Source organism: Squalius cephalus (assembly GCF_949319135.1).
Source record: "Squalius cephalus genome assembly, chromosome: 21".
In the NCBI taxonomy this organism is placed as follows: domain Eukaryota; kingdom Metazoa; phylum Chordata; class Actinopteri; order Cypriniformes; family Leuciscidae; genus Squalius; species Squalius cephalus.
The window spans coordinates 3,412,382-3,440,163 of NC_137142.1; the positions used below are offsets into that span (position 1 = coordinate 3,412,382).

Genomic DNA, 27,782 nt, shown 5'->3' on the forward strand with positions numbered 1-27,782 from the left:
TTTTTAGAGAAATAATGAGACAGACTATTTTATTTTGTGTGTTCCGCTAGTTATTGATATTCACTGACATGTTTACATGACACGACATATGATTACACGACAATTGGGTTAATATGTTTCAAACATGACAGCTCTCAGAGTGAATTATTTAACCAGCATTTATTGGCAAATGCTTGATATTGGCGTACGAGATCTGCTGCTGCTAAGCACATACAGTATACAATAATTTGTTCAGCTTAGTGAAATAACAGGCATAAAGGACATTCATGCTGCATGAAGATATTAAACCCCAGCAGCAGATCTCTACAGGTGGTGCTGGGGAGGAGGAGGGGTAAACGCAGCAGGGCGATCGCAGGCTAGGGAACGGCCACATGGTTTCGGACATCTGGTTGGCTAATCCACGGCAATAGAGGAAATAATCAGTGCTAGGTTAGAGTTTCATGACTGAAAGTATACAAACCAGTCTGATATTAATCATGTAAACGTTGTTATTTAGGTCGAGCGTGAAGATCAGTGTGCAAAACCTGAAGAGCCCCAGTCTGATCAATTGTGTGCATTCGTGTGCTGCTCTCTGCGGGGAACGGGACAGTAAATCCATCTCTTTCCCCTTTCATGTGGCCACAGGGCTTATACTAAGAGAGCCTGCTCACTGGCACAGGATTCCCTAAAATAGCAGCATTCATACTGGGCCTGCTGTTGTAGAAAGGAAGACATTTAGTGGAATTGGACGGAATCCATGATATTAAACAGTAGATGGGATTGTGAAGCAGCGGGAGTAACCGTGCAGGGCAGCAGGCCGCAGGAATGCAAATCATCCACACCGCTAGAAGTGAGGTTAGCAGGTGGCCTCCGCTATTCATGGGACGTCAACACTCTTTTTAGATCGGGACCACATAACCCTGACCGCTGCTTTGAATTAAGTCAAATACAGTCATTCAGTTTTCTTGCATTCAGCAAAAAATCTACTTCAGAAAAATCTTTGTGATCAGCATAGATTTGCATGCAAACATTAATCTGCCACAGAATTAAAAAATACAAAAGGTAACTGCGACTTTTTATCTGCAATTGTAAGATATAAAGTCAGAATTGCGAGATATAAACTCGCAGTTGTGAGAAAAAAAGTCAGAATTGTAAGATAAAAAGTCAAAATGAACTGTTTATTTTTTTACTCGGTGAGCCCAAAAGCAGTAATGGAGCAAAAAATAAAAAGGTCAATAATTACGTTTTTTAGCTAATTCATGTAAATCCTGCAACAAACATGATGAGTCAACTGTGGTAGAGAAAGACACGGAAAAATATATTTGAAAATAGATTTAATGACATACAAACATGATTCTAAAATAATAAATGCAATATTTTCCCAAAAATATATATATTACTCAGAGTACTAATACAAGTATATAAGGAGGAAGAATATTTGCTCAGAAAACCTTAATTTTGCATATCCACACACTGATATCTAAAGCAAACTAATATAAATCAGCAGTTGTGGGCTGCAATACTTTGGGCTATTTGAGGAAATCTGTATAGACATACTCAGTGCTTTTACAACAACACTACACTCATTTTATTAACAAAGAATTATTGTTTATTTATTTATTTTTGCTAAATCCAATATGGCTGTTCTCTTTTTTCCAAAAAAAAAAAAAAAAAAAAAAAGTAAATGGGTGATTAGGGTTTAAGGCCTTTACATGTCTTTTGTAAAATAGCAGCAGTTCTGTTTTTGGAGTGGTTGCTTATGAATTTATGACGTGATCGAAAGAAAGGAAATTATATTTGATCCTCTAGTCTACGACTCTCTCTAACTGGTCTAACTCATTAACATCTCAGAGAAAGAGCAATCAGCGATGGATCTGTGGTAAGAGTGGTAACTTTTAACTACATCACACATTTAAAAAGTTATTACAAAACAAAGCCAAATAAATAAGAGGAATTGTGAGCTAATATATACATAATACTGTACATCAAATGTCAAAAACTATTTCTTTTGATATGTTATTTATTCCAGCAATATGACACAGACGCTCCTCTGCCCTCAATGACATCCACAGGACCTCACCACCATATTCCTGTACTTTTTCAGAATTACATTTGAGCTGTCATCAAAATACAGCACTGATATGGCATTCAGTTTGGTTGGTGCGCAGCAAGGCTTTGGCACATTATCAGGAAACATTAGATGGACCTGTGATGGGAAAAATGAAAGAAATCTATGATATGTTGGACGAAAACCAACGGGTGGGCTTTGACTGGACAAAAACTGGTTTATCATACAGTAAGCAAACAAAAATATCCTTCAAACTTGGCACTAAAACTAAAGCTAACAAAGACCAGTAAATGCTGTAACAAATGTATTGCTCATTGTAATTTAATGTTAGTGTAACGGTTACATGTGGTTCCCATCTTTCCTTCTTGTGTTTATATTCTGTTCCCGTTGCTGGTTTCTATGGTTACTCATTGGTTAGCTGATTATGTTTACCTGAGTCTTGTTTGGTTCGTCATTTAGGCATGTATTTAAGCCCTAGATTCTTCTCTTGGTCCTGTATTGTCTTTACATGTGTGAAGCTGTTACGCTGATTTTTGCCTTCTGGTGTGCCTTTGTTTTTGTAAATAATTTAAATCTGCTGCAATTTAGATCCTCTGCTCCTCTTTCCTTGCCTACGACGTGACAGTTAGTTCATGTATTAACCAACATTATTTAGTGGGACCTTATTGTAAAGTGTTACCTTTAAGCCTTATTTGCATTTATTTTCACAAAACTGTGGCTCATTTTCTGAACCACTACTACAAACAATTCTAGAAATATGAACTCCTTCCTCGCCATTGACGTAATTTTCCGGCTTTCAGTGTTTTCACTGTCATAGCATATGTAAGCAATGCATATGTAAAATAATGCGATCATCAACATTAAACAATGTTTAAATCAAGGACGAGCTTTAGGACTGTGAAGCTTTGGGGTGTTAAAGGACTCATTATACTTTATCTGTGTTTTGATCATCTTTCTGAATTCGATTCAGATGTAGTCTTTAACAAAAATGCGATTTTCTTAGCTTTTTGCTCAAAATTCCCCACATTCAAGTGTTGATAAAAAAGAATGAATGAAGCTAGAATAAAACTTCATTTAATTTTTTAAAGCAGAGGGTCTGTTCTTTCTTTTGACATATTGCACGTTCAGATATTCCAACAACAAAATATTCTGGGGGCCATGATCAAAAATGTTGGCGCTGGCTGAAAGAGTTAAATAATGAAACAATGGACACTTACCAAGGTCTGCACAATCGCATGGTTTGTCGCGTTCATATGTGCGTTCAGTGGAAAAGAACATTCTCCATCACAATAAAAGGCTGCGTAGCCCTCAGGAGCAATAATCCAATCCTGAAACGAGACAGACACAGTGATGTATGTTCTGGCTGAATGGAGTAATCAGTCCTGTAACTGATGTCTAGCGAGTCACCACATGCGCTTACCTGCCATCCTAAGTCGCGGAAGCTCACGTAAAGTTCATGCTTCTTGCAGGCTTGCCTCTGTTCACTGGTGTTCTGATCTAGATAACAGCAACAAAACGGACGTTGAGCCTTCAAACACTGAAGTAGTCGTGTTGTTTAGTCTAGGAGTGTGTGTGGGCTCAATGTGCTCTATGTTTGCAGCTGGCAGGACGTCTTTGTATATAGACTCTAAATGCAGTAAATACTCAGTGATTTGATGGCATTAAAGAGCCCTGCATTCAGAAAACATCAGGTAAGCTCAGCATGCATTCTTCAAGTGACTCATCTATGAAGGACAGAAATGTTGACAACTGCTACTTATTAAATGCAAAATAAAGATGCAGTAGGTGATTTTCTTTTTATAGAATAGTCTGCAGAAAATATCACTCAAAAATCATAGATATCACTGAACCCTAAGGCCTTAGATTTGTAAATGGAAAACAAATTGACAGTGGGCTGATATTGTAGAGCTTCTTCAAGATTGTGACGTGCAATGTAGAGCCACAAGCTTTTGTCATTGAGCTTTCACCGATATCTGGAACACGCTACCAGCTAACATTAGAAAGTGTCCCACTTTTGCACAATGTGTTGCATCTGAAAATATGGCTAAAGATGAGCCAAAACATGTAATAATTTAATTGCATTCTAGTGACCTGTTGTATTGTTGAGCCCTTTTTAATTGCCTTTCAGATGTAATTTCATCATAGTGCAACTTACTTGTAGTTGCATTATTATTACTAGGATTGTATTTTTTTAAATTAGGTGTGATGTTTTAAATTGTAGGTTATTTATCGATGAATGTTTTAACTATGCCATATTTTCCCTCTTTTCCTTCCTGGGACAGCAGATGAAATTTAGCTCTGTACAGTAGCTGATTTTGGGTCAGTCATTGTCCATTTAAATGATAAAAAATGTTAAGAGACGCTAACCAGCTGCACTCAGAAGACATTGAGGTGCACTCTACCTGTCAGGCATTTTGAGCATTTTGGTTTGCTGACTTTTCCGCATTGCAGCTTATTCAGGCCAAGCACTGCCCACTTAGAAACAATAACCATACTTGTGACTGACACAAGTAATGTGTTTTACCATGTTGTATCTGAAACACGTGATAGCATTATATTCAACTGATGTGCAAAAAGTTATACAGAAAGCACCAAAAAAAAGTAGGCCTAAACTTGACATGTAAACTTGTTTCTCATCCTTATCCTTATCCTTTAAAAATGTGGTTGACTGGAAGGTTGTTCCAGGATCAACAAAGATGTTGATCCAGGAACATGTTGTACTTGGTGAAATCACATTCACTGAAAAAACACGTGTTAAACTCCACTCCTGGAGGGCAACTGTCCAGCACAGTGTACAGAAGCTCCAACCAGCTCCAAAACACCTGCACAGAAGTTTAATACTGAAGACATTGATAAGCGGGATCAGGTGTGTTTTATTAGGGTTGAAGCTAAACTCTGCAGGACAGTGGCCCTTCAGTTTGACACCCCGGCCTGAAAGGGTATGTAGATGTTTTGATCAGAATATCTGTTCATCCAGAAATAACACAGATTATTTCACAGACAACTAAAAAAAACAATGGTATTTCTAGTTGAATTGATGTTTGTTTAATGCCACTAATGCCACTATCCTGACAAATGTAGAAAATCCAGTGATCATTGCATTGCATTGCACTTTATTTTACAGTACGTAAACATCCAGTGTCCTTACTAGGAGTTGCACGACCCCAGATTTAGACGATATCGACTAATCACTAATGACGTCATTAATAAAAACATAAGAGATGGGAATGCTTTGCAACATGCCACAATTTGCAACTAGATGCTAAAGTTTGTGAACAAACGTAATGTTGATTTGGGTAACCTGAACCTCGAGCCGAGACTCAAACTCGGGTCGCCAAACGTCAGAACGCTGCCCATGCGCTATTGCTCCTACATAACACCTTATTTTTCAGTTATTTTGTCTATGGGTCATTATATTTCTCACAGATTTCTGCTCATTCTAACTCAGATACAGATAAAGTAGCACAGTATGATTTGAAGGCATTAGTGAGAGAGTGGATTTTCTGTGTGAATGAATCCTAGCTGTCTGTACAGCGCCTCTAATGGTGAAGCTGTGGGTTTTAGTTTGAAATCAGAAAGCATATGCTGGAACGTTTCAGTTTCTAAGAATAAACTGTTTAAAAGATGCATTTACCTGATCAATATTGAGTATCCATTTGGTATAAATAAACATAACAAGTGGAGCGCTCTCGGAGTATGCTTTTATTTGTCATTTTAACTGATGGAAACGGAGTGTTAGAGTGGACTTCAAAGATTTCTTATCCTGCATTAGTATTACAGCCAGTGTAAATCAATGGGATTTGTGATCGTAATTTATACAAAAATCGAAACTCTGATCAGTTAGAAAGATATAGCACACTAAGTCAGAACAGTCTGAAGGTCTTCTGCAAGGCGGTTGTGTTATGAGTGTCAAAATCACATGATCAACGACTAGTCGACGTCAAGTTTAATGCGTCATGTGACATGTTGAATAGTATGTGCAACCCCTAGTCCTTACCTAAGAAAGCAATGGGTAATATAAAGTGACTACATGCGTTTAGGGGTAGGTTCACGGTTAGTACTTAATTATTACCCAGTTATTGTACTATAATAAATACATAAGTACAATAAGCACGTATATGTACATGCTGAACAGAACTGTAAAATAGAGTGTTATCGTATTAACCTTACTTGCTCTTCCTTGGGTAAAGCTAACAATCAGACAAGAGGTTGTGAGATCGAAAAACTGCTTTCCAGTTTTTTGTGTACACGTGTCAGACGTAAGTGTGTGAACTTTAGCTGGTTTGTTTGGTGGAAGTTAGAGAAATGGCTAACATTGCTTACAGCAACTCTGAATGTTTTGAATTTTGGAAAACGGCACTGTACCTCCACTTTTAAGAGCTGGTGAAGATTTGGGTTGTGCTTTGCTTTTGTTTCTGTTGTGACTCTTCCTCTTGCCTCCTGCTGCTCTTACAGAACGAAGCAAAACCTCGCTGGCTTTGAAAAAAGCGACCAGGAAAGGCTGTTTGGACTGAGGTCCGTTCCTTCCGATGATGCCAGCGGATTTCATGTTGATGCTTCTACCTGAAAACCCAACAGATGCATGCATCCGATTACAGAGATCAATGTTAGACAAACAGCCATGATTAAGCTACGAAAACCTCATCCTGGGTGGCTAAATCACCACAACTATGTATGACATTTTCTATGGTCCGCACAGATGCTGTAGTGATTGTCTGAATGTCAAACTGAGAGGGAGAGGACTGAAACTGATCCTAAAAAGCTGACAACTTCATGGCATCAGGTTCCCATTTAAGAAAGAGGAAAAACTGGGTGTAGTCGTGACTCAAAGATGATACTTCTGTGAAGACTCGCACTGGTAAACCTGTCTGTTTTGAAGCTAATATAATGACTATGTGAATGAAAGTTAAACCAGCTGCATTTCATGGTCCTTTTTTCCAGTAAAAAGGGAATGCAACAATAATTGAAAACAACAAAGTGCCGTTTGCAGGAAAGAACACTAAAATATGACAGCGCTATTAAAGTGACCAGTGATGGTTATTATTCAATAAATTCCCCAACAAATGAGTAGCACAGAGTAGCATTAACCTGGCAGACATCCATTGTAAAATACCACTAAATGCAAAACACATCCCACATTCACAGTTTGCATTTCTCGTACAATGATGTAACTCCCTGTAGTTTAATTCATCGTTGGAGAAATCAACTGGCTAGTCTCGAAACCGTAGTAACTTTATTGCATATCCGTCATTCGAACCACACTGATTCAACAATATAGAACTGTCGTTAATGACTAATTACAACAGTTAAATAACCGCTTTGAGATTTAATTCATGGCAGATTATTGCTGTAAATAACGAACATGGCTTCTGAGGACAACTTCATTACTTTTGATCTTCGTTGTTTTGCTTTATTTCCAGATGTTTGATTCAGTTGGAGGTTTAACTCTTCATAAAAGGCATTTTAATTATCTTGACAAGGACGTAGAATGACGTTTATATATGGAACTGCATGTTAGCTTGCTCATTATGGCCAAGATCATGATCCATTCAAGTCCACATGTCACAAACTATGTTTCTTGCCACAGGTCGAGAGCTGTATTTCCAGTAACACTTTATTTTAAGGTGATGTATTTACTCGTTTCTACATGTACTTACTATAGTCATAATAGTAAATGATGCATAATTACCAGTAACTAACCCTAAACCAAACCCTAACTGTAAGTACAATGTAACTACGTCACCTTAAAATAAAGTGTAACCATAGTTTCAATGCTTTTGCAGTCCCTCGGAAAATCTTTTCCAATCCAAAAGCGTTGACACGTAATTTTTCATCCCATCTCATTTTTTCCCCCATCACCATGTCCCTTCAGGGGCTCCGTACTTCCTCACACAAAAACTTGAATTGAATTGAGCTAGATGATGGGTTAGACATTATTGTCTTCTATAGAGCTGCTTTATAAGTACATCAAATTTGTTTCATATTTGACGAATTTTGTAACATCAACACTGAATTATTAAACTGAATTGAATTGACTCGAGATGAATAATGACACTATTGTCTTCTATAGAGCAGAAAAGTAAATATGGCTCATATTTGATGAAGCTTGCATCACTGATTCTGTTCTTTACTGTGAAGCTGCTTTGAAACAATCTGTATTGTATAAAGCACTATATAAAAAAATGTATAGTATGACTAGTACACAAATTGGGATTATTGTAACTTTGTTTGCAACACTTTGACCATGTGACAATTTCATGAGCATTTCTATTCGTCTAAACAGAGTTTGTACAAGGTACTTAAAGTATTTGAATTTTTATGTCATTTTTATGAAGAAGTACTTGAAAAGTGCTTGAATTATTGAACGACAATATATGCGAAATTTATTTTTAATTTTATTGATAAAACAATCTTTTCACACATAAAGATGCAGTCCGTCTGATATAGATATAAAGGCATTTTGTATGGCTATGAGCGTGATATTACTCTTATAAATATATATGACAACTATATGACACTGCTTTTATCCTTCAATTCGATGAGAGAAAAAAAAATCAGTTTGAATAAGGAAAGTAATATCTTTGTCATAGTGTCCTTTCAATGGTTAAAGTTTCCACAGTCATTGCATGTGCTGCACTTTATTTGTACCATTTTGTTTTATTCGATTATTTTTATTTATCTATTGGCCTTTTTTAGAATTGAAAGATAATAAAGAAAGATATTGTTCGATAAATGAGATCTCTGATTGTAGTCCTGAAAAAAAAAAAAAAAAAAGTAGTGCTTGAAAGGTCCTTCAAAAGTCCTGGATTTTGACTCTACAGCGTCTGTATGAACCGTGTGTGAAGCTCCGTCAGAGGTTTCTCCAGTGTAATGTGTGGAGTGTCTCCACCCTCATGTAAACCGTGGGTCTGCTGTGAAGGTCTTACCGTCAGTGGTCTCCACGCAGAGCTGAAGGCCCATGTTCTGCTGAGGGTTCAGGAGCCAGTGGTTGCTGGTGGCCGTGATGTCAAACACCAGCCACCCCCCATCAGTGGCTCGAACCTTTTTCCAGTCCAAGAGAAATGTTTCAGAGTCCCTAATGACACAATAAGAATGCACTATGATTTACATTACATTTTCGAATATAATATTTCACTCTCCCACGCAAATAGATAAATGTTAAACAGCGATGACATGTTTAAAATCCGAGACGAATGAGTTGGATTTTGCTAATTGCAGTCATTCTGCATGTTAATTAGCAGTGTTGATTATACCATGCAAAAACAAATATTGAAATGTGTGCAACCTAGTTCTCTCTCAACTCCTCCTTTTCATCTCGACCACAGTTTTGTCAACAAGCCATTCCTGTTCATCTACTTAACTGATGTTCTACTAAAACAGCACATGGGCCACACAGTGAGACAGCGGCACTGATCTCACAGACAGAGAAGTGATCAGAGACAGTGTCATGTCCCAGCATGCCTCAGTGAGGGCGAGCGCCACACCACAGTCTCCTGCGTCCCTGTGACATCTCAGTGTTCTCCTTCTCTTTTTAACTTCAGCATGAGCAATTCAATACAACTGACACAAAGCAGACTCTCTGTGTGTCTGCAGAGAAATGTAAAAACAGATTTTAACAGATGTTATCAAAACTTTCCAAAAAAGTACCATGGTATCCTTTGAAGTACCTTGGAGTACCATGGCTAATGGTAAATCATTCAGTTCCATCAAAGTGCCGTGATGCGACCATCTGATAACATTTAGATTCCACTGATGATTCTTTTCATACTTTAGTAAGAGCAACCGCAAGCCATATTCATTTGTCCTCAACCAAATATTCTAAACCAAAACAATGGTAGTTTTTTCTGTATTTAATTTATTAAAGCACCATCTGTTATGTCAAAAACCTTGTTCTAAATGTCGTTTTTCAGCGACGCTGGTTCCGAAAGTATTTTCTTTCCACTCATTTCTCCCATAGGGATTTCAAAAAGGTCTTCATTATAAGCCATGAACCGAGCCAATCAGCGATGAGGAGAATCATTACATTACAAAGTTTGATTTAAAGCAAAACAGTTTTGCTCAAATCAGACAAAAATACAAAGGTACAAGATTGTGAACTGACTGGCTTTAGTGAGGGGAAGAACTACACTCCCATCTGTGTATAATATATATATATATATATGAATAATTTTTTTTTTTTTGTTTTGCAAATTGTACATAAGGCAGGGAACAACCAACAATATAAGACACTTCCATTGAGAGAAACTCACAGAGTTCGAATTTGAAAAGGAAAGGAAAGGAAAGGAAAGGAAAGGAAAGGAAAGGAAAGGAAAGGAAAGGAAAGGAAAGGAAAGGAAAGGAAAGGAAAGGAAAGGAAAGGAAAGGAAAGGAAAGGAAAGGAAAGGAAAGGAAAGGAAAGGAAAGGAAAGGAAAGGAAAGAACACACACAAAGAGCAAGGATGAAGACAAACAGGTAGCCGATATAGACATCAAAGGAAAAAAAATACTAAAATAATAAATATTTTGACAAAGAGAAACATAAAGTTTCAGACTTTCTATTATGTTTTTTTTTTTTTTTTTTTTAAGCATTTGAAGCTCTGAAACATATTGAAAGTGAAAATATCATCGTTATAAAATAAAAACCTCCTCAACTTTCTGAGACTGGTGTTCCAGTATTGCAGAGTAAACTTCAACTATAAGTAGAAATTACTCAACAAAGTTTAACTGGCCAAGTTAAAGTTACTTAATTTCTTTGATAATTTTACTTAACTTTAAGTAAAATCTACTTAATTACATATGTGAAATGTACTTTAACAATATGCATGCAAAATCTTTCAAAAGAAAAATGAAGTGAATTTTACTTATTGTTTATTTTTTTCAGTGTATTTAAGTTTTTACCAGATATGCATATATTATCAAATATTTAAGTATTTTGAGAGAGTAGGAAGACTTGATTGCGATACTTGGAGTGGGCGGAGCTAACAAGCTATTTTGGCACGTTTTCCTTGTTTCGACTCTGATTGGTTGAACTGTCCGTATAGCTTTATTGGAAATGTTTTGTTTTTTATACAAATTCTGCTGTTAAACAATATTTAAACATTATTTTAAAACTAAGTTGAAATAATGTAGGCTGACGGCTTTAACTGCAGCAATACTATCGATTAACAACCTCGTAGCTCATGATAAGGCTGTCTGTAAAGATTTATACGTTAATAAAAAGTGAGTTTTTTCCTCCAGAACCCGACTGTTGCACTCTCTTACACTGATTTAAGCCTTAAAAGCCTTCGGTTGAACATCACACATGACAAAAGTAATGAGTTGCGGTTCAGTGAAAAAGTCAGCGAGTGAGTCATTAGACTGATTCACACGAGTTAAAATGTCATTCAGTCATGTGCACTGGATTACAAACAACCAGTGAGGACAATGGAAAAGAACCATGTGCATATCTATTCATTGCGTCAAATTCAGATTTTCCTTTCCATTAAGCTTGTAGGTACAGTCGCATCACAGAACAGAACTGAACCAGATCTGAATAAGAATTGGTTCTCTATTCCCAATCCCATTACAGTATCACGGTTCCTCCACAGTATCGTTTTGTAAAGGTGTCGTTTACCACCGTGCCATTAACACTCGCAGTGGGCACGCTTGGGCAGGCTGTATGAAGTGGGTGCTAAACTGTGAAACACTAAATTCCATTAATCACAGGAAAATCCAGAAGGGAATGTGAGAAGTTGTCATAAACGCAGTCATGAGGTCCAGTGCTTCTGATGGCAGGATCCATTTTAAACCCTTGTTTCATTGCCCCAGGAGAGCCGTATCTCCACTTTAATGTCTCAGCTGCATTCATTCATGCTCCCGTCTATGAGGTGCCCGTGTATGACTCAAGATAAGTCACGGGTCTCCATCTAGATTAGAGGACCATTAGAGCCGTGAAGAGGCAGGTGGGCACAGACTCACTTTTAGGAAGCGCTGGAAGTCTATTAAGGCCAGATGGCCCTGTCTGGGGTGCAAGCGCTCTGACAAGCTGTCGAGATATGCAAGGAGTGATAACTGATGGACTTTCAAGACTTGCATAAGTGCTGGAACTTGCAAATGAGCTGTTAATGGAAAGCTTTATCCATGGCCATTACCAGCGAGTCTATCTGGTGAGACTGAGGAAGAACAGGTTTGCTTTGGTTCGGGTGGGCGAACATTTTGAGGTGGTCTAAACGTCACGGAACAAAGCTGACCTGATGTCATGGACTTTTAGTTGAGCCCAGCTGGCTATGTCCTGGAAAATCAGCGAAGCTGGGGTAGTTTTCTTAGGAAAACTGTTCCCATACATCATTCCACAATGGCTGTGCAATCTTCATCGTCTGCATTAACTGCTCAGGTTTGATCTCCCAAGCTTTAGATGTCAAGAAGGACTCGAGTTACTATTCTAACTCAAACCTTATTGAGCCACATTGACACGAGCAATGCAACACTGGAAAAGAGTGGTGGCCTAAAAAAAACAACTAAATTAACTGGTTTCATTCAAGTCAGAAATCACATCACTGAACCAAACTATATATACATTAACTCTTTCCCCGCCAGCGCCAATTTTTTACAAAACAAAACTCATTTTAATGGGTTAAATCAGGTAGAAATCACACTATTGCAGGTTACCCCATTTTACAGTGCATTTTAAATGTCTGTAATATAATTGGTAAAACTTTGCAATAAGGTTCCATTCATTAACATTATTTAACACACTAACATTAACTAGCAATGAGCAATACATTTGTTACAGTTTCTATTAATCTTTGTTAATGTTAGTTAAACATGTTATTTTTAGTTTACATTCAATCCATTAAATAATATTAGCAAATAAAACTGTTGATTTTAATAATGTATTAATCAATTTTGCAATTAACATTAACAAAGATTAATAAATGCTTTAGAAGTATTTTTCATTGTTAGTACATTTAAAATAATGTTAACAAATAGAATCTTATGGTAAAGTGTTTTTGAACAATGAATTTCCATGACAAATGTTCATGATTAATGGATAATTATTAAATATATTTTAGAGCTGAGATCTGAAACTTAATCATGCAAAACTTTTCTTTATGATATTTCAAAAGTTCATATAATACTCGAGTATGATAAAGTTGTCCAAACTAGAGCGCTCAAGTTGGAGACTCGACTGGACTATATCAAAAACAAGCAATTAAAACTTTTGATTTTAATAACATATTAAATATAAATGTTAACATTAAGATTGATAAATGCTTTAAAAGTATTTTTCATAATTAGTATATTTTAACTGTTAACAAATGGAATCTTATGGTAAAGTGTTACACACCTTTTACAATTCACAATACATTTCCATGACACTTGTTTATGATTAATGGATATTTTGTAGAGGTTGATCAATATTTAGTCAATATACTCATATTTTAGAGCTGAACACTGAACACTCGAGTATGATAACGATGAACAGGACTGGCTGTACACATAGAGCTGCAGGGTTTAAGGCAGGAGACGGGGTGATGGAGGGAAGATGTGGAAGAATCATCATGGATGAGCAGCGCAGCTGTTTATATACTCTTCTGTAATGATTGACAGGATCAGATGAACGAGAACCTCCCCAATCCTTGGTTTTAAAACTCCATAAAGTAAATCTTCTTTGAGGAATACTCAGAATGATAAAGATACTAGTCTGGCATCTGGATGATTTCCATTCAGCTGCATAGTTACATATTAATAGATCCTGTAGTTAAATATGATAGCCAACAGTAGTTGTAAAAGCATTGTGTTCCTGAATAATGTTACACGTTCCAAAATATGCTATATTAATATCTGCCAAATGTATTTAACTTCCTCCACATATGTTCTGAAACTGCATGATGGATAATCCAAGGAGTGCGTATATTGTCAGCTTTTCAATGGTGACAGATGACAGTCTTGACGCATGCGGTTTAATCGTCACGAGGGGAACCTCCAGACAGACTCCAGACTCACTCGTGTAAACAGGATGTGCTTTTATTTTCCGCTTGATTTCCTGCCTAAAGTGTTTCCCAGACCAGCTTTAAGAGACTTTCCTACAGGTTTAATTGGAAGTCAGGTTTCATTTAAACTCAGCGTGTTATATGGTAAAAACAGCCGCTGATGCTTTGTTCAGCTTTAAACGTGTTTTATTAACATCTCATCTCATCTCTCATCATCTCATCTCATTAGTATGCATTAAGCATGATTCATTTTATATGCATGCATTGACAGTATTTCCTTTTATGCCATTTAAAGACAAATGTTTACAAATCCTCTGAGATTCACAGAATATATTCCAGTTAGTTTAGTGCCATTTGGATTCAGTTCATAAATAAATGTGCCGTTAAAAGTGTCTTTTTTCTGATAACGTTTCTCCATCATTTAATGAAAGTCTGGCTTGGTCAAAAGTTTAGGGACAATTTCAGACCTGAGGCCTGTTGCACGAAGCTAGCTGAACAAACTCTGAGTTTCAGAGCGGGTTTAAAGTTGACAAATCCATATTAATCCAGCCTGGTTTAGATCAGGTTCAACGGGCTCACAACGCTCGGTATAAACGTTCTCTGTCAACTCAAGTTTAATCCAGAGTTTGAAGTGTGTGCGGCTGAAAGCGTGACGCGTGCGACAAACAGCCAATCACACGCGTCAGTTTGAGTCACTTCTCACGAGAGAGACGCGCAATTCACTTCTCTGCTGAAGATTAAGAGATCATTATGAAAAAATATCATGAAATTAAATGCATTTACAAAGCAGGAATAAACACTGCTGTTGCAGTGAAAGTTTGAGACGGCAGCAGAAAGAACAAATCTGACTATATCAATGCAAGTGAATCAAACAAATAGGCCTTATAATGTATATAGTTTCACAAAGAGCTCAAAAGAATACGCATGAGCTTATAATATAATATAATATAATATAATATAATATAATATAATAAAGTTTAATGTTAATTGTAAATTAATATAATATAATTATAAAAACAGAGTTTGCTCAAACACCTCAGTAGCTTTTCCAGTTTTGGTACACCATGGTACACTACAGTTTTACATGAAATGTACCCTTTTTTTCCAGCAAGGACATGTTAAATTGATCTAGAGTGACAGTAAAGACATTTATGATGTTACATTTCTAGTTCAATTTAATGCTGTTCTTTTGAACTTTCGGTATCCACAAAACTATTAAGCGGCACAACTGTTAATGGCTGCTAAACAGAGATAAATAGCATTTATTTATTTCTAATAGAAAACAGTTCAAATTTAATAATATTTCACCACACTAATGTTTTTATGGTATGCAGCCTTGGTGAGCACTAGACACTGTTTTCAAAAACAAAAATCTTACCAACACCAAACTTTCCAACATTATAATCTATTTCATAGTTGGAGTGTGAAAATATACGATTATTTTTACATAGCAAACGCTTGCAACATGATCATTCTTTGACCATTCCACACCACCTGTCAAAATACACGTCTAATTCTTTATTTTTACTATTTTCTACATTTTAGAATAACAATAAAGCAATCAAAACAATGAAACTGACACGGGTTGGTTGCTGAGATGAGAGTAGTTGCAGGATCTATTTGCAGCAGTCACTTGATTTCACAACTTTAGTCAAAATAACAAGCACGTGAAGGAGAAAAAGAGAGAAAAAGAGAAACCAACCAAAGAACCAACTCAAGAGAAAAGCAAAACTAAACAGCTACATGAACGGACAAAGAACAACTCAAACAGAGGGCTATACACAAGTTAACTGAGGGAGAAAACAAGAGACAGGTGGGGCTAATCAATCAAACAATGTTACTATGACAACAAATGAGAAGCGGGAACATATAGGAAACAAAGACAATGCAAACATAGATCTGACAGAAACAAACTGTTTGAGCTGCTTCATAGCCACTCTTTGCCTATGTTCTAGCTCTGCAAACTGTTCCTTCTCATGAGGTTCACTCTGGGATGCTTTTTAAACAGATCTGAAGAATGCACTAATTTGCAGCTTTTCTTCACTACTCATCCAGACAGTTTGAATAAATGTTGTGGGAAATTCCCTGAGAATGAATTATTTATAGCTAAAAGGAGGGCAAAATCTGTTTTGCAATTGTTCTGAATCGGCTCCTTAAAAAGCCGAAAGTGCACGACTGTAGGTGTAAATGCACACAATTATCTATTTTAATTTAGTTCTGTAAAGAAATCCAGGCATTCTACAAAACTCATTTGTTTTGTAAAAAACCTTTGAATGCTCTAACTATTGAATAGTATGTGGAAAGGTCTCACCTGTTTGGATATTCTTTGATGACTTGGTATATGGTGACCTTGAGGGTGATGTTCTCATATCTGACGGGACTTTGATCCTTATAAATCCTGAACTCGGCCGCGGTCACCGCCTCACCTTCGGGAATCTGAGTCAGGTCGAAGCGAAACTCCCTGTAGTGTCGTCTGTGATGGGAGAAGTCCTTATCCCTCTCCACTGCACGGAAACACAAAGCGCACAATGAGAAGCTGCACATTCGTTTCTCACTGTAGGACTATCATGAGAGCTGCTTTCTTTAAAAAGTCATTCATCAAAACGGTCAACATTCCACGCCTAGTCCAAACATTTCGACGACCAACAAAAGCAATATCCAGTCCATTAAAGCAGGCATCTGAGCACAGGTAGCAGCAGTACAGGCCTTTCCCTGTGTTCGTGATGAATGAGCTGTCAGGGAAGAAAAACAGGCCGTCGCTAATAACACACTGCCTGAGCGGAGAGAAGCTGACAAGACACAAATTCCATGTTTCTGTGAACAATGTATCACAAGTTTTCTGACCTCCCAAGATTCTCATTTCTAATCTGCAGAAAATCCCATGTGGGTGAGAGGTTATCACTGTCAGAAATGTAGTGCTACCTCTTAAACATGTCCTAAATGGTAACAAGAAAATATTTTTGATATATAGGAAGTGCCTGGTAGATAAGGCCTTCTCCATATATCTGGAAACTGCTCTGCCAGATCCTGCATTCCCTCGAACAGGCCTGTGAACGTTCAGTAAAGCACCACTCATACACTATTCAGTCTCACTGTGGCATCTCTGCCATTCTGAATCACAAATTAGTTACTAATTATCAGTGCAGTTTTCAAGATTACGTCATTTTCATTCCAGGTTGTCATCAGCAGTGAAATAATCATTACATGATCATTTCCTTTTTTTTTTTTTTTTTTTTTTTTTTTAAGGCAAGAAAAAATAAAAAAAAATAAAAAAAAAAAATAATAATAATTATATATATATATATATATATATATATATATATATATATATATATATATATATGAAGAGTTCAGATGCAAAAGTGCCATCTGCAATTTTCTTCTAACATGGTCATTTTTATAAAGCTCGTATATTTAAGTTCAGTAATTTCACTTAAATGACAATTAATAGGTAATTTTCATTGCCATTTAAGTGAAATTACTGAACTTAAATATACGAGCTTGATAAAAAATGATAATTCTAGAAGAAAATGTCAGATGGCACTTGGAGGCTTTTGCATCTGAACTCTTCATATATATATATATATACACACACACTGTATACAGTACAGAAAGGCATTTTATTTAAATGACAGAACTGATTGGTTGAAAAATGTACTTTTAAAATGAATGGACATCTCAGTTTGGTAGAGATTTGGTAGAGAAACTGATTGTTGTTGTTACTGAACTTCAACACAGAGGAACTGACTCCATGTATCCGTAGCCTGAAGCCTTGCACTGATGCGATGTACAGCACTGCTGATGGAGCGCAGTGTGAAGTGTGTTTGCGCTGCGGTGCCGGTGAAACAGCGCAGCTCGGCCTCTCTGATAGTTTATCTACAGTGAAAGTCTGCAGTTACTTAACACGCAGAGGTCAGAGGTCAGGCCACAGTTACAGCAGCTGGCCAGGCTCAACTCCAGCATCCTGAATGCTAATGAACAACAGAGGATGATGGGGATATCGTGCTTTCCGGCCAATAGACAGATATTCTTTCATTAATTCAGTGCATTTATTTCAAGAGATCAAGTAAAAGTATATTTTGAGTGCATGGCAGTGATCCAGCTTTTATCTTTGAACAGAGGCTTAAGCTCTACTCATAGTTGGGTTTTTTTTTTTTTTTTCAATTTTTCTTTCCTATGGCTGTACTTTCTGATCATTCTATTGTAGACGAGCTGTTTTTATAAACCCATGAACTACAACATCAACTAATGTTGTCCTGAAATGCAAGGCTGTAGTCATTTCAGCAGCAGTGTGTAACGCACTCACGACTACTACACACATTGGCAGGTTGAATTTTATATATAATGTCAATTGTAGTCTTTTAAAAATGCATCTGAAATAATAACCTAAGCGCAATGCAGTGTTGACAAAAATACAAAGATTTTCTGATGCATGTCGATACTGAAAGATCTGAAACACTTCCACTACTCATTTCTTCAGAATAGACACACGAGACCAGCTGCTCTTTCTCTCTCTCTCATCTCTCCGGCAGCGAGTTACACACAAACCCGCCTCCACTCACTCACTCGTTTCATTCGCTCTGGATGAATATTGTTGCTGTTAAAGGGTTTGAATTTTGGCGTGGGATTGCACGTATTGAGCTTAATTTTACTCATTCACAGTGCGCACACATACAGCCACCTCTCAGTGCTAGATTTAGTTATTTTTCACTGCTTATTGTACTTAAACATTCAAATACACACAAAATAATGACAAAATGCCGTTCTTGATGAGTATTCACGTAAACGCAGTCAGTTATGTTTTAACGTAAACAGTTGAGAAAGAAAACTCATGTGTAACAGTATAATGGATCTGTGCATCAGGTCTTAAAGTGACAGCAGACTAATATACCCGGCTGCAAAATTATGAGATAATATTAAAAAGATCTATATGGAAGTAGTTTTCCCCCATGGTATCGATGTCCGAATCGTGGCCAGTGAAAATGCTGAGTGACTGGTAACTTTTAGCCACAGTGGCAAAAAAGTCAGTGTCAAGCCCTGGCTGTAATGCATCCAGAATGGTTTTAGCGCTTGAGTCTGATTGTAGATGGAAAGAGCTCCAGCGCTTTAAAAGCAGACCCTGATGACTGGAAACACGCGGAGCGCAGTTCAGGTGATGACGGGGACTCTAAAAACTTTATTTATACTGAACTCCCTTTTGTATTTGTCTGACATATCCATAAAAACAGCTAATTCATTCACGTTTTTTGTGATTCATCAGGGAATAAATTTCTATGCTGTGGATAAATGACCTTCAATGGAAGAACCAACAAAAATATGGCAAAACCAGCTTCTAAAGGCGTAAATTAGATCTGCAAAGCAAGAGAAAAAAAAAAGCCAGTCGCTACTGGCACCAGATTAGCAGATTTAGAGGAAAAGCGGCCTTTCTTCAAGCTCTTTCCTCTGCTTAACAACAGGAAGTAATTAAGGCAAATTATCCTCAGGTCAGACAGTCACTCGATAAGTTTACATGGACTGTGAGGTGAGAGGTCACAGCCACTGAAGTTGTATACAGTTCAATCTTATCACAGCATTCTTCAAATAACAGCAAAGAGCAGTTATTACTAACGACGGGATATTAACAAACCCCGCATGTAAAACGTCGTGCGTAATTTGCTTCATACTCGTTTCACTACGGTACCGTGCATGCAAGTGTATTCAGATATAATAACACTCTTTATAGCCACATTTTTATTTTTTCTCTAGAACCTGCAATTGCCTCAGAGTTTCCAGTAACCATACAGTCCTATATATATACCGTTTATAGGGATTTCAAGGACGGGGTAAATGTGGAGGACTATATTCCAGTAATATGGAAAAAAAAAGCACCTGCTATTTTAACATTCATAGAAATTCATTCAATAACATCCTTTGGAATCACAAGAAGGCACTATATTTGAGATCAAACAAGATATGAATAGCTTTGAAAGAGATGATTTCAAAGTGTTTAATAACATAAGACAAACTTGCTATAATATCCTAATGTAAATTTACAATCACTTCAGTGCACAATATAATCAAATGAAGTCAAAGTGCAATATATTGTTTGCAATTTTACAGCATTATTTTTGAACTCTGCACTCAGATAATGCATTAATTCCCGTACAATCTAGCATTTTTTTTCACTTCAATATCCAGCAAATGGACATCATCTGAAGGTTTGTTTCTTTGTTTGTTTAGCAAAACTTGAGAAGTTTGTTTACTCCTAGACTCCAGTGTGTCTGCTACATCCAACAGGTTATAATTTTACATTTTATAAACTTGGTGAAGCACTAAATCTGTAATACTGCGACAAACCAAACGGTAGCTGGCAATTATCAATAATGAGCATTTTAAATCAGGAGCTGGGCTGTAATTGCATTCCTTCTGTAAACGAGCACATATTTTAAGTTTAACCTCCGTGTTCTGGGCTCTGAGAGACCGTGAGGCCCTTTCTGTCTAAAACATGTGCATCAGATTGGTATTTCCTAATTTCCTTACTTTTATAAAAAAAGGTTATAACTTCACAAGTCCTGCACATAAGACCCCAGATATAAATGCAATGAATCTGACTGGCATTCACGCTGTAGAAATGCACTCCTGCTAAATGTTTATTTGAATTTGTTTGACTTTTTTTTTCTATAATGTGACACAATATGTGAGCAGTGTCACTGTACAACATTCACATTTCTGATAAATGCACAAACGTGTAGAAATGAGGGTTACGCTTTATTTTAATGTGTCTTGGTTGCAGTGTAATTATACATTTAAGTAATGAGTCATATTAAGTAACTGTACGGTTAGGATTAGGGTTTGGTTTAGGGTTACTTGCATGTAATTATGCATAATTTATATGTTATATAAATGTATAACAGTGTAACAATGATGACACAGTAAAATAAAACTATGGGGATACATATTCAAATTTTTATTTTCCCTGCGGTTTTGATTAGATCAGAGGAACAAATGTATTTTGATGGTCCCTTTTGAACATTCTGTTGACTATAAGTAACTTTGTCAACTAACTCTCATTAGAGTATTAGTAGACTGTCTGCTTAATATCTGCTAACTCTTTATTGTGTTGCTCCTCCAACAGACTTTCTACTGACTATAAGTAGGCTAACTTTGCAAGTACAGGTCAACTTACTCTACTAACCCTACCAGTCTACTAATACTCTAATGAGAGCTAGTAGATATTGTAGGTGCAACGTTAGTCAACAGAATGTGTTAAAGGGACCATCAAAATAAAGTGAAACCCAAATTCCAAGTAGCCTATTTGAATTGATAGTAAGTAAAAACAAATACTATTACTATCGAACATAATTCTAAAGCGTTATGGAACACTCAATTCTATAGCATATACCTACCTAGATTGACAAAACTCATCACCATGTCCGCGTCATTCAGAAAGTTGTTGTCGTGCGCGCTGGCCAGCGGCGGGCTCTGACTGGTCAGTGGCGTCGCGCGGTACGGCTGATGCGCGGCGCGCGAGTATCCAAGTGGAACTCCAGACGCGCTTTTACGCGGTTTCCCCGCGAGCGCCTTCCCGAGTATCGCGTCCTCCTCGTCGGTCGTCATCGCGTTGTACAGGTCCAGCATGAAGAGCGGTGCCGACGACGCTTGTTTCCCTGGGGAGAAGGGCCGGGGACGGTGCGGCAAGCCCAGGATGGAGAGGATTTCTCTCTGGATCTCGCGCCGCTCGTGGTTGCGCAACCGCCTGTAAATAAAGCTCGAATGCACATGGTTGTCTCCTAAACCGCACTGAACCCCGTGAAGAAAACCGAGACAGCTCCACAGAAGTCCAAATGTTGGCGCTCTCATCTTTCTCTTTCTCAGGATGATGCGTTCACCAAGCGAGTGCTGGGTTGATGATGGCGCTCTCCATGGTGCACCATTAATTACTTTGTTTCAGTGTCTTTACTAGCCTAATCAAGTCTTTTACTCCGTATATTTTAGAAGAACTGCTTCTTAGATTTCAAAGTGATGCCTCAGGTCATGGCTATCGCCACTGTTAGGCGACATCTTCACTAATGCCATTCAGTTGTATTCTCAATTGAATTATTTCACATCAAACAAATACGAGAGAGAAAGAAAAACTTACAAGGACTCTTTTCCCCTGTGCATTTACTGAGAACAGCCAGTGAACAGAAGCGCGCACTCGCGGGAGTCAGTGCATGAACTGGTGAAGTTGAGCGCGCATCAACACAAGACTACATCCCTGAAGAAGTGCTGAAAGCAGTAGTCCGTCCCACACTCTGGAGGCTTTGCATCAACCTCTAGCGGTCGTATATAAAACATCGTTGACCTGGGGCATGAATGCAAGCTCACCGTGAAATGAGAGACACTTGATATATGAGACCTTTCGTGATTAGTCAAAGGAGAAGTCCAGGCGGGCAAACACCTGTCAGCTTTATTTCAGCGTTGCTCGGTCTATGGCTTATATTCCAGCTCACAGCTATCGAGTGCGCGCAGTAGTTCACTATGGCAGTGCCATTCTCTGTACAAGGGCAATTGTGAGACTTCTGCGAGTTTGCAAACTCACATCTTGTAAACGCTGGCTTTAATAGCTAATACTGAAGGATATAGGATTATAACATACCCACGTATTTATTTATTTACAAAACTTTACAAATTGTAGTTTTACTCTGAGTATTTAGTGAAGGACAATCATTTAGTATATATATTCATGTTATTAGAGCATAAGAAAAAAATTGTGAGTTATTTTTGTTGTTGTTGTTAAGCATACCTGGTTATGCAATGTCCACTGCAGTGAACACCAGGACTTGAAATGACATGTATAGGCAAAAACAACGGGATTTTTTTTTTTTTTTTTCATTCATCAGTCAATTTTTAGGTTTCAGGATTTTTTTTTTAAAGACACACTTTGTATGAAGATGATCCTCAACTATGTTATATATAAGATATAACGGAATTATTGATATACCATTTTACTTTATCCAATAAAATGGCCATAAATTAGTTCTCCCATGTATATCCATACACTGTATCTAATTTGCATATTAATGTGTTCTTGGGGCAACGTGTAATGATAAAAGAAGTAATAGAAGTAAGATTTGGCAACATTTCTCATAATAATATCTAATATCTCATAGGAATATTGATATATAATTTATTTCCGTGTCTCTAAAAGTCCTGATTAAACATGCTGTAAGTCCTGCTGTCTCTGCACGTATGAAATAAATGCCCTGTTCTGTTACAGAAAGTCATATTTTGATTAGAAACCCCAGAACATTTTCCCGAGATGTTGATTTATGGCAAGCAATTTGAAAAATTGTCAGATTTACATTGGCATGATAATTACAAAAGATTATCATATTTCCATAAGAGTGCTAAATTGGATCACTAAATTAATGTCAGTCACTTTTAAAGACCAAAGAGAAGTTGTTGTTGTCATGGTGAAACCTACAAACATCTCTGAAAAGTCCTGTGACTTAATATATATATTCGTGTATTCCTGGGTCAATACTGTGTAGAAAGCGAGCCAGGATGCTCCTGATGAAAGCCCCAGGATCCGGATGGAGCTGATCCTGTTATGACGTAGCCTGCTGTACTTAAATAAGAGTGAGTGAGCCCAAACTTCTGACTGCTGTACTGTAAAAATCCACCGAATATCAGCTCCCCGTGAGGACACTTACATATCAGGTTCGGATGAAGACCCAGCAGGAAAGTCTTGTCAGGGAACATCCTAAATGTTAGAAAGGGCAACAGCGCCACCTAGGACTGGATCTGGGGCTAAAAAAGGTTTTAGCTTTAATGCTGAATGTCACGTATTATTTCATGTAATCATTTAACAGTAATACTCCATAATATCAGAATAATTTGATTAGATTGCCTGTTATTACAATTTATTCACCATGAACACATTTAATGCTGTTATATATTAGAATAGTAGAACATTGAGAAATATCTCAATTACAATTAAAAAAGTGATCAATCCATTGCAGGGCATAGAATATTTTTGTTCCTCACTTTTAGATTTTTATGACCCTGTTATGTGACACTATAAGAAAGAGGGATAATCACCTGCTGGAAATTATAGTACACATTCACAACATCATAAATAATATTGCTTTTGTAACAGAACATGAAGCAACAACAGCAACAAAAAATAATAAAAAAGGTTTTAATTAATATCATTAAAAGTCATTCAAACACATGAATGTTATAAAAAAATAATCACTGCAAAAATAAGAAAGCGCTCTCACAGGAGAAGCTGTAACTGATATCAGTTCTTATAAATAACAAAAAAAAATTATACATTTATTGGAAGGTGTGCTTTATTACACTCTTCTACACACCCTTTATCAACCGAGGGTAAAAGAAAGAAAAACATCAGAATTGTGCCTCATTTGCTGTAGAGAAAGGCGGATTAAAATGTATACGATAAATTTGTTCAATTTACCATTTCAACATTTAATATAGATATCGAAGCACACTCACATGTGTAATCTGAAGACTACGGACAGCCTGGAAATATCAGAGGCCTGGAAAAGGTGTGGAAATGAATAAAATCTTAAACATTCATGGAAAACTCATGGACATTTCTATAGTGAATATATACTGTTTCTGCTCTAAAATATTACAGGCTAGAAATTACCATTTGTTTTAAATAGATTTTTTTTAAATGTTTCCTGTAAATCCCAAATACCAGGAAAAGTCATTGGTCACAAAGATGTGGGAACCCTAGCAATATGTAAGGGGATGAGGACTAGAGAGACAGAAGGCATGAAGCGTTGCAGAAGAACTCCCACGACAAATGCAGAGGGGCAGTAAATCTGGCATCATAAATACGACGAGACGCTGGGCTGGTGATGGTTGAACGCCACTCGAGGGAGCAAGAGAGCCGACGAAAGGAAGAATTTCTCCTCACACTGGATGCTTTTCATTCCTCGTGACAAACAGCGTGAATAAATCATGGCACATCTCAGCTTGTGACAGTAAGTGTTGAATCGAGTTGTGGACAATTGCTGGTGTTAATGTATTATTTACACTTTAAGAGGTACTTCATGTGTCCGTGAGTGTGAGACACTCTTGATCGTCCTGAGATTGGAAAGATTCGCTGTTTTCTCTCGTTCACTGACTGTCTGCCTCTTTCAATAGTTTGGCCCTTTACTGTAAGGGTCTCTTCTCATCATTGCAGCGTAGCACATGTGAGGATGGCACACTCCTGGCTGGCCGGGCTCCCCGGGGTGTCCTCTCTTCCCCTCCTCTCCGCTGTGACCCGGTGACCCCGGTTTACCGGCCGGTCCTGGTTTTCCCACTCCCGACGGACCCATCGGACCTGGAGTCAAAGAGACATTCTGTGTCAAAGTGACATTCTGACAGAAGAGCATTCAAGCTCTTTGTGTGCTCATTTTAAACTACTGTCCACCATGTAAATAATTATGCCCGCTTATAATGTCCGTCCTGATTATTTAACTCTTTCCCTGCCAGCGTTTTTGAAAAAGCGTTGCCAGTGAGTGCCAGCATTTTCGCAAAAGTTCCATGGCCCCCAGAATATTTTGTTGTATGAATATCTGAACATGCAATATTTCAACAGAAAGAACAAAGCCTCTGGCTTTAAAAAAAGAAAGAAACCCGTTTTATTCTAGCTTAATGCATTCTTTTTTATCAACAATTGAATTTCATAAAATGTGAGCAAAAATCTGAGAAAATCGTGCTTTTGTCGAAGACTACATGGAAGCTTGTTTCCGCCACAGAATAAAAAATAAAAAAGGTAATCGCGACTTTTTATCTCACAATTCTGACTTTATAACATTCACGCAATTGTGAGATAAAAAGTCAGTCTTTTTTTCCGTAGAATTGGACTTTATAACTCAATTACGAGTTTATATCTCACAATTCTGAGAAAAAAAAGTCAGAATTGCGAGTAATTGCTGGCAAATAACGGTAAAAACACTGGGAAAGTTCCATCAATGGCGAGGAAGGAGTTAATAACAATCAAATTTAGTTTGATGTACTATTAAATAGGGGTGTAACGATATATTGTGATGCAAAAATATGGAGCTATGCATCGTGGATGTTAAAAATGAATCACAAGAAGATGCAGAAGGTCAGCCGAGACATTACTGTTTCCATCCGGTTGAAAGAGCCATGTTTCATATTTCAGAATTTAGATTTTCACATTTTCATTATGTACATTTTGTATAATAATTATTTTTGAATATTGTTGAATACATTTCTTTGGTTTATATTTGTTCATACTGCACGTTCAGTAACGTCATTTTTGTAGCGCACATGAAAAGTTTTTGATTTACATGCAATAAGTTCAGATGCACAGTGGGAGAACTCAAAGCTTTTGACCGTTTATCATAATTAATATTGCATAAATTGGCTCACAATAGTAAGTTGTTGTGCGCAAGAGGATTATGCATATAATATATTTATTATTTATTACAGGATTATATATATATAAAATGCTGAACACATTGTATGATAATGCGATGGGAAATGTATTTGTTGGTCTGGTTTTACCAGTATATTAATTTTCCAGTAATATTTACCAGTAAAATAATATTCTACATTATTGTACTGGAAATCAATACTTTTTATATTTAAAATGTTTAAATGCAAGTCATCAGTGACACAGCATCCAGTACGTATCTGCTACTGACAGCCGGTTGTGGAGCGTTGTTGCTCATTTTATGGCAGTTAAGGCCAGAAAATACCAAATTATTTGGAATTGGAAAATTATCTTTGTAAATCTATATTTATTTGGGGGGAAACACTCAGGGCAAATGTGATCTCAGGGAAAAACTAAAATAATAAAAAGTATATGACCCTTTTAATTCGCACATGAATAGCCTGTTTAATAACTAGTGTTAGTGGTGGTTAGTATCTGCTCACCTGGTGGTCCTGGGAGACCTGGGTCTCCAATTTGTGATCGTCCTTGATTTCCTTTATCACCCTTTTCTCCTGGATCACCTAGACATAGCCAGAAAAAAATCATTTTGTGTGCTTCAAAACAGACAAACTAAATGAATATATGTAAATGTATGCTGATACAGATTTCACTTTGGAAGCTTTTAATGGGTTAGTTCAACCAAAAATGAAAATTCTGTCATCAATTATTCACCCTCATGTTGTTTCAAACCTATAAAGACTTTCGATCATCTTAGAATGTAGTAAAAATATCTTCATTTGTGTTTCAGAGACATTTCTGTCCCTCCGTTGACAGCTACGCAACTACCACTTTGACCGATAAGGTTTGTTCTCGTGTGTCAAGCAGTTGCGGTTGAGCTTCTGTTTTTGTTCGCTGATCAATGTTTATTTGTGAATAAAAGCTTAAATTCAATCTATTCATCATAAAAAGCGATCGTGTCTCTTCAGAAAATTTGGACTAAACCGCTCAATTCATGAGGATTTGTTTTACGATCCCTTTATGAACTTTTTGAAGCATCAAAGTGGTGGTTGGAGGGACAGAAATCTCTCAGATTTCATTAAAAGTTCTTCATTTGTGTTTCAAAGATGAACCAAAGTCTTACGGGTTTGGAACGACATGAGGGTGAGTAAATGACAGAATTTTCATTTTTGGGTCATAACCCTTTAATTCAGCCTTAAGCTGACAAACATACTTTGCAGTTTTAATCCCTTCCAAATCTGTTTAGTCTGTGCCACGGAACACAAGAAACAGGTGCAGTGAATCAGTTAACCAACAAATAACCATAGCAACCAGTGAACAGGGACAAAGGAAACATGAACTAATGCAGGTAAACTTAGGCTCCGTTTACACAACACTGTTTTCA

The 27,782-nt window shown here is 37.1% G+C and overlaps 2 protein-coding genes across 3 annotated transcripts in view; both read right to left on the bottom strand.

Annotated features, from left to right (window-relative positions):
- Window positions 1–1,643: 1,643 nt before the first annotated feature.
- Window positions 1,644–22,256, bottom strand: bmp5 (bone morphogenetic protein 5). The gene is made up of 7 exons (XM_079855599.1): window positions 21,384–22,256; window positions 16,310–16,502; window positions 8,974–9,122; window positions 6,413–6,610; window positions 3,468–3,544; window positions 3,265–3,375; window positions 1,644–2,185 (listed from the first exon to the last, which is right to left on the bottom strand). The coding sequence occupies exons 1-7, from the start codon at window positions 21,835–21,837 to the stop codon at window positions 2,036–2,038; spliced, it is 1,332 nt and encodes a 443-aa protein (XP_079711725.1). The 5' UTR covers window positions 21,838–22,256; the 3' UTR covers window positions 1,644–2,035.
- Window positions 22,257–24,843: 2,587 nt separating this feature from the next.
- Window positions 24,844–27,782, bottom strand: part of col21a1 (collagen, type XXI, alpha 1) — an 85,080-nt gene continuing 82,141 nt past the window's right edge. For both annotated transcript variants that reach the window (XM_079855945.1, XM_079855944.1), the window contains exons 28-29: window positions 26,884–26,961; window positions 24,844–25,318 (exon numbers count right to left, since the gene is read on the bottom strand). In XM_079855945.1, coding sequence (XP_079712071.1) covers window positions 25,131–25,318; window positions 26,884–26,961 — 266 coding nt within the window. In that variant the 3' untranslated portion in view covers window positions 24,844–25,130. The remainder of the gene's footprint in view (window positions 25,319–26,883; window positions 26,962–27,782) is intronic.